We start from the raw sequence: 8,550 nt of genomic DNA on the forward strand, positions 1-8,550 counted from the left end.
CTCCAAAGCAACAAATAGACATTCTCGTCTTATCTTTTCTTGACCTTGTACAAATTGAATAAAATAATAATTTCATAATGCCAAACATATTTACCCTATTCAACATATATGCATACATTATATATATAAATGAGTATGAAAGTAAAATGCTAAGCTAGCTTACTACCTTCTTTTTATCACTATAATTCATTTCATACTTAATACAAAGGATACTAATTTGGTGATTTTTATTGTTATCAATTTTGTGTAATTATACTGTTTATTGATCTCCGATGCAACAACACTAACATGTAAATTTATTTAAAAAATGGCAAAAAATACAAGGAAATCTTACATTTATCTATCTATGGTCAAATTAATTAAACTTGAAAGAATTAGGGTTTTCCAACCCCTCTTGTCCTCTTGAATATGGAATACTCCCTTGGCATAAATAAATAACTATATGGCTTATTAAGGGCCTTGACATTAGGGTTTGAAGGTGCAGGTCACGATGGACCACGTGCTGGTCTACGGTGGCTCCCGGGGGTCTGCATTCAAAGGTAGAGGAAAGAAGCATGGATGGTCATGGTCTACTCTTATGCACCAGCTTTCCCAAGGCAACATAGAATATAGAGACCCTTTTCTTTTAAACATGATTACAATATATTTTAACCAATATTTTTAAGCATTTGATTAGCAAGTAATCCAAAGAGTTTGGTTGGAACTAAGTGATTAACAAATTAATTAATCTAGACATGGTAGAATTTCTAGGAGCCCTCACGTGCTTGGGCTTTTCTTTGGGCTAAGTTCCTACTAATATACTACTACTTATATTGTTATTGGATTAATATATCAATTGGCCCAGTTCCCAAGTTCCAAGTGAATTAACCAAGGATGACATTTTAGTGCAAAGAGATAAAGATGGCAATTAGGAAGTTCACCTCTAATTTCCAACTACAAAATTAAGGTTTTTACTTTAATTGGATGGATGTAGATGTTTATATATATTTTCAACTTTTGTCAACTGGGAAGGGGTGGAATTTAAGGAGCGGGAAAAGAGCATGAGCATTTGAACGAGAATCTCTAATTCTTAACGTTTCAACCTCTGTATTTTATGGTTAATTTCCTGGTAATGGATGTTTACCTACCTATTCATATTTTAGAGTGCTTTGTTTTCATACAAGCCTCCAAGTGTTTAAATTAAGGAAAAGTTGAGCGGAACTGCATAAATTCTGCTCCTGGTACTATAGTTTCTTTGCAGACATTATGATGTTAATTAGTACTAATAACACAGTAAAAAAACAATTGATTTACAGAGGCATGCAATGTTAAAAGATCTTCCTCTTCAAGATTCTCTTTTGCATGCAAGCAAACCAGAGCTTTTCCATGAATATTCACTACCTGCGTAAAGCATCAAAGCATATTTCTTGGGGTTTCAACAAACTTGTACGGGGCTCTTTTGTTTCTTTATTCAACGTTTGTCCCCTTTTTTTGGTCTGATCCATTACGGCCATCAGAAAGTGTTAATTGGAAAATAAATTAATTTTAGCCCAATGAACAATTGTCAGAACAAAAGCTTGACATCCAATTGGTTAGTATCAAACAATTAATCCAGATCTGACATAACAAATAAGAAACTATTGATCCAAATCGTGCATGAGTTTATGTCATTTCCTCTAGTTTTGCAGTCAACAATGTAAGTATCGCCTAGAAGTGACCATTTACCAAATAATGAAACAAGATCATGCACGTCTAGCTCTGTTAAAGACTTGAAAAATTCAATTCGAGTTCATACATCTCATCTAAAGTCAAAACCTTTCATTCTTTGTTTAAAATCCCAAAATAATCTCTTTGGAAGACAAATTGATGAGTATGAAACATATAGGATAGTGATGGTGCCCTTCTAGATCATAGTCCCATTGGGCATATTGAGCGACAAATTAGTTCTGGGCTGCTCGAATTTTGTTGAGGAAGGGAGGAGATTTTACACCAATATGGAAGCAAGATGGAGAAAATTGCACCGCAGCTTTTGGTCTAGTTGTCAGCGGAAACCTCTTAATGTACTCTCCGTTACCAGGTTTAAGATTCGAATTCTGAACCTATCAATAGCAGTTGGAGGTGAAAAACCTGTGGGGACGGGTGGAAGGTAAGAAAAAAAAAGATGGATAAAACTGGAGGAGGGTTTTATCAAACTTTCCTAATTTTTTTTTTGTGACTAGACATGGCTACATTGCTTGTTTTTTTAATTAAAATGGGTTCAATAAGCACATGATACATGATAAAATAAACTTTTGTCCAAAAATATCTGGCAAGTTTGGGTAAGTTTTATAGTTCTAGCTCAGTGGAAGAGTTCCATTCTCCTTCCAACAAAACTATTTTGTTGATTGGTTTAGCTCTTGAAAATTCTTCTCCACAAAAAATTTTGGTGTTTTTAAGAGTTAGAATTCCACCCTTGTACTAAAATTTCATGGAATTGACAGGAGAAGATACATAGACGATGATAATTTTTTTTTGCTGGAATACATTTAAATTCTTTTGCTCGCAAATTGTTTTAAAAAAATTAAAATTTCTTTTTACATGCATTATTAGTGCGAAAAAGTTTCAATACGAACACATTTAAATATTTGCTACATGTGCATATGTGACTCCAACAATCTGTCTAGTATTTTGTTTTTTGTTAAACATCTCGACTCACTAGTACAAATAAAATTTTACACTAACAATGTATATACAATTTATTCTCTAAAAAAAAACATTAATAATTCTATACTAAATTAATGATTGAGATTCTTGACTCACTAGTATAAATGAAAACTTTACAATGATAGTATGTATAAAATTTTACTCTTTGAAACAAAACTTGAAAATGCCTTAAGAAAGTAATGATTGAGAGACAATCTTAATATTAAAATCACAATAGCCGAGAAGTAGTAAAAATAGAAATATTTCAAAAGACTTGCATGGAGTTCTATAGATCGGCCCAACTATGTTTCACAGCATTGATCACGCATATGTAGACCATTCCGACATGGGTTCAATAAACCAAGTTTAGATTTTGGGCTTCGAGAATCCACAGATTCAGCGGGCCAAGAGAATGGATCGGTGCAAACGAGCATAGCTAATTCCTAGTGGGCCAATCTAAGAGATAAAACGTGGGTGAGATACTAATACCACCATAATACAAGGGAAATGACCCACTAATGGTTGGAATGCAAGATGGTGGACATGCCCAAAGTGAAAAGCACTCGGATGCCGAAAAACTGCATTGAAATTGTATTGATTCTTTCTTCTTTATTTTTTTTTTCATGACCGTCAACTCTTACTCTTATTTTAACCTGCATTAAAGAAGGACCTAATTTGACTAAAGGAACTAGAGGAAAAAGATTTCACCACTCAATCAAAAGAATGCACTATTATATATCCTTTGAATTTTATTGATGGTGCAGAGGTTTGAATCCAAAATCATATTAATCGTAAAAATTATGTATACGAAGAATGCAAGCGGCAGATGAAATTAAAGAACCAATTGAGAGATTTTCAGATCCAGCAATACACAATGAACAAGTATAACCCATGAAACATGAAGAATAAGAGCTTGAAAACAATCGCCAATAGAAGTGGAGTCAAGAATTTTTGAAAACAAAAATTTATTATTTTGGCTTGTGTTGGTAGGGACTAGGGAGACTAACCAAATAATCATGAAAGCTCTAATTCAACTTTCAAATTGTCCATTTTTTTTTCCTTTTTCTTTATAGATTTTTATTTCTTTTGAAGTCCCGCTCATATGGTTTAGAATGTCTCTCCAATTGATTAGTGGAAAAGTAGTATAGCCTAACCAAAAATAAATAAAAGGAGAAACTTCCATTATGCAATATGAGCGGACCTTGACCTATACAGTTGCGCTTCATCGGATTCCATCCCACTGTTGTACTAATTAAAGTGTAAGCCAGTAATTGTTGTACCCCAATATATGAAATATTATATATACGATATAAAATCTGTATGCAGCAGTGACAGCGTATACATATAAACACGAATAAGATATATATGACTTGTACAAATATAACATTCAAATTTAATTAAATTGTGATTAATTGTCATGCATCCATCCAGATCTATTTGTGTAATGTGTATATATACTGTCAATATATACAACTTTATAATCTTTTATATGTATGTCTATCACCTTTTTTTTTTTTTCAAATACAGCAATAATGTGTTATTATATGCCAAATGGCGTAATAACTACAACAAACAGGACGAAAGAACAAATCATAATCCAACTGCCTGAGTTCCAACATAAACTAGTAGTATTACATTAGCATGCATGCAAGCCCCAATAAAACAAGGGCACATGACATGTTACACACATTATAACTACGAATCAAAGGATGCACAAGTTAAGTTGAAAACTTCAACTTACGTATGCCCAGTTGAATTCAAATGCGTAGTATTAAGATGTAGTATATATGAATAGAAAATGGGCAAAATCAAAAGTGTATACCAGAAAGTTACACCATGGAAAACACACAACATACAACTTTATACTACGCATATAAACTCAACTTTTATATATAGAAATGTATTCAACTTGTAGACTACCAGAAGAAGTTGTTCATTTGAGATGAAGCTTGTGAATCATCCTCGTCCTGGGATGGAGAATGTATATGTCTTCCTTCATAGGTTGTTATAACCATTCTGGGATCTTCTGCTAATCGTTCCACTCGCTTCTTCACACGACAGTTATCTTGTGTACAGCGATAATAGCTCCTGCAGCCAAGTCCCATAACATGTTAGTAACTAGTATATATAGTCCTCCAAGCTGCTGTAGGAACAGATTTGTTTTCATCAAGAAGCCATGGCTTTCAGTTAATTTTGGTTAGGATCTAAAGCACTGTTCAATATGAAATGTAGCATCTCAAGTAGTGACTTATGTGCTATACTTCGATAATGCAAAGCATATATATATATAGTTCTCCCGTTGCGACATGCATTTGTACGTATAATATTACATCTGACATATAGTTGTAGAGAGAGAGAGAGAGAGACGTTTTCAGGTATAGTTTTTTAGTTATTCCCAGCAACTATTAGTGCAAATAAAATAGCAAAGTCCTAGGCACTGTGATCAAGCCTTTTTGGTTTTGGCGGTGCTTCATTCGTCCCGGATGTTTTTCTTTTCTTTGTCTCCTTTTTTTTTGTTTGCTTTGTTGAAGAGACTATATTATTTTGTCTAAAAATGTGATTGTATATTTCACGACAAAACAACACAGAAGAGACTCCACATATTAGGGGAAAGAAAAAAGATTCCACATATTTCTCTCCTTTTACACTTGTCAATAGTCAATTTTCTGGCTCCAATTTTCACAAGTTACCTATATAGATCTGAAAGTAATTTGTGTCCAAACTGGCAAAAGAGTGAAGCACAGTATCGAAAAAGACAAGGATTCTGCAAATTCTTCAACTTAATTCTCGGTCAGTAAATTTATTAACATGTTCATTTGAAGGGGGGGGGGGGAGAAAGAATCTTGAAGGGTATTTTATTGTTTTTTGACTTTGCGAGGTCATTTCCATTCCCTCAAGTCAAATTTTTATTCCTAGCTTCAGCACACAATTAGAACAAGGTGTGGACATGGTGAACTAACCTACATTAATGGTAAAAGTAGTTTAATGCATGTTGACCTTGGTTAAAGATTAATGTCTGAAAATCTGAAAAAAACAATTTGACAACATTCACAAGGTTGATGGTAGGCCAATGTGCAGCCATGATACTGTTACTTACTACATCAGTACATGTAAAAAGGGAAAAAAGATGACCAAGAAAATGGAAAGCAGTAGAGCAAACAATTTTTAGAAGCAGATGTAACAAACTGGCAATGGCTGGATTCATGATCACAAGAGTAGCTTTAAGCAGAGTGGGCTCCTATTCTCAATTGTGGAAAGCACTATATGCCCTTTGGTACTAAATGAGATTGTGTAATGTTTTCAATGTAGCTCATGAAAAGAGGAGAATTTATGTTTGTTGTAATCATTAAACAATAAAAGTTGATTTACTTTTTAGCCTAGCTAAAGCAAATCATGAAATGGGATCTCAATGAAATCCTCATTATCAAAGCGTAAAGAAGCAAATAGTGAAAAATCATTTAGATTTTGTCTAGGGTTTTGCATTTGAAACTTGAACAAATGCTTTTGCATGGTGTCTCAACTATGCATTAACAAGCGAATAATTAACCGCTCAAAATCGTACGACTTCCTTGCCATTGTTCGAAAATTTGGATTCTCAATCCTATGAATCCAGACATCAAAAATATTTACAGGAACTTGCTTGAAATTTCTCAGGAAATCTATGATGTTCTTGATGGCTGGCAAGTGTGCCATCAAACCTCTGAAAAATCAAAACATGATTAACTTTTTCAGACTATTCATCCATAGATATCCATTATAGCATAGTTGCTAAAAGCAACTAAAAGAGAAGAAATCCAAACACAGGAGTATAGAGCGGATGATCAATCTTGATTAAGGGCTAATGATCACTTTCATTAGAGCCAACTTTTCCTTTAACTAATACATAGGCCATGATTACCGTGAATATAATGGTATAATCACTCCGCAGCTTCTGAATCTGATATAACACAGTCGTTAGTGATCTTTTTTACTTCCCGACCCCTTCTTAAAGAAAACTTCAAAGACTATCTATGCAATCACTAGACTTCTCATGAATCCTAAAGCAAGTCTTGAATTGCAGAAAAGGAGGGAAAGAGCGGCCTGAGAGGTGTCCATGCTTTGTTGATTAGGTTCTAGGGCAAAAACATAAATGAATAAAAATAACAAAAAAAATGTTTGATAAACGGAACTTGTTGACATATTAAGATTTTTAATGAATTTGAAATATGAGAAAGTGAGAATGTCAAACCTGGGATGCTGCGTGTTTTTTACCACTTTCTGTCCATATTTCCTCCACTTGTACCCATCATCCAGAACATCCACTTCACTTAAGGTCTTGAAGCAAAACCTTGGCTCTCTTACCTTCCTCCTGGCCTTTATCTTCTTCATCTTTATTGTTGCCACTCCCAAATAATTATCTCCTCCATTTTTCTTGGAGTTCATGCAATCATTCACTTCTCCCCATGCCCTGAAATCATGCCAGACATCAGAAAAAAGGAAAAAGTGATAGCCAAGTAAATCACAGATGAAATAACATGCACATGGGAATCAGAAATAACCTAGCAGTTCAATGAATTTTTCCTTCATTTTAGAGCAAGTGTTTGATTCTTTTATTTCACTTTATCTCCTTATTCCCTTTTTCTTTCCTAATTCCCTTTTTGTCCATAAGAAATTCAACATCTACAAATAATTCTTGAAATGATCAATATCTTGAAAAGAAAACCGATAATTTACCACAGATTTGCATTAGATCTTTGTAAAGAACGGAGCTGGGGGGGTTCTCCAAAATGAGAAGTGACATCTTCTTTTTGCTTTTGAGTAGCAGATTCAGAGAGGGTTGTTTGTGTATCTGCAGCCAATGAACCAGCTACTGCTGTGAGAGTTTTTAGAGAAGGTTGACTGCACCCAAAGGGTAGATTGTAAGGGTTTGAAGAGAAGGCGAAGAATCCAAGTTGTGATGACATATCTTGATCCTCGAACAAACTTTGGTTGAGCATGGTTTGTGATGCTGAATTCAATATTTCTCTCATTTTCTCACAAAACAAATGAGAAGATCAAAGAAAGGAGTCGTAATCTAGCTAGGTCTAGAAGAAGGGCTAGCTCCACTGAGGAAGAAGTTTTCTTCCTTATCCCCTTTTGTTTGATTTGTGTTTTTCACAGTTGCTTTCTTTCTTTATCTAAGTCAGAACATATTGCACTCTTCAATGTTATAGCTTGTGGAGTAAACTCGGAAAGCAACAAGACAAGTCCACAACATAGAAGAGAACTGACTGGCTGAAGAGAGCAGTAAAGAAAAGAATTTAAAAGATTCACAACCAAAAGAAGGAAAGGAGCCATCAGAAAAAAAGACAACAGCAGTAAAAGAAAAAGTGGGAGGATAGTACTGCTGTTTATACAGTGCTGCGTAGACTTTTTTCTTTTTAACCCTTTTTTTCACTCAAATTGAAGTCAATTTGTCTTGTACTATTCACTTGGAATGGTGCCAAAAAAAGAAAAAAAAAGAAAGAAAAAGAGAGAGGTTTAAAGAAAACTCCAATTGTTTTGTGCTTTCATGTTGCTAGCTACATCACCTTGCGATCATGAAACATGCAAGTCTCTGAGATGGAAAAAGATGCATGGAAGTGAAATCTATATGATTGCTGCATCAGCCATTTGTTACAATTGATGATCAAAATGTAACCTTATTCTTTTATAACCTGTTTAAATAGTTCAAAATTTTCTCCCTATTATACATTGATTTTTTTTTTTTTTTTTTTGTAAATTCCTAATCTTTAATTGATTCAGAGAAATATAGAAGGGATTGTCCCTTGGTCGAATATATCAAATCAAGAAACATTGACAATTAATTGTGAAATAATTTTTTTAGTTTGTTATCTACACCTTTCTTTTTTTAAAAAAAATAAAATTATG

The 8,550-nt window shown here is 33.9% G+C and overlaps 1 protein-coding gene across 1 annotated transcript; it reads right to left on the reverse strand.

Moving 5' to 3' along the window:
• Positions 1 to 4,241: 4,241 nt before the first annotated feature.
• On the reverse strand, positions 4,242 to 7,878 carry LOC113778501 (probable WRKY transcription factor 57). Its single transcript, XM_027323932.1, has 3 exons — positions 7,375 to 7,878; positions 6,890 to 7,108; positions 4,242 to 4,749 (listed from the first exon to the last, which is right to left on the reverse strand). The coding sequence occupies exons 1-3, from the start codon at positions 7,668 to 7,670 to the stop codon at positions 4,578 to 4,580; spliced, it is 687 nt and encodes a 228-aa protein (XP_027179733.1). The 5' UTR covers positions 7,671 to 7,878; the 3' UTR covers positions 4,242 to 4,577.
• Positions 7,879 to 8,550: the final 672 nt, after the last annotated feature.

The sequence above is a fragment of the Coffea eugenioides genome, chromosome 7, assembly GCF_003713205.1.
Source record: "Coffea eugenioides isolate CCC68of chromosome 7, Ceug_1.0, whole genome shotgun sequence".
Taxonomy (NCBI): domain Eukaryota; kingdom Viridiplantae; phylum Streptophyta; class Magnoliopsida; order Gentianales; family Rubiaceae; genus Coffea; species Coffea eugenioides.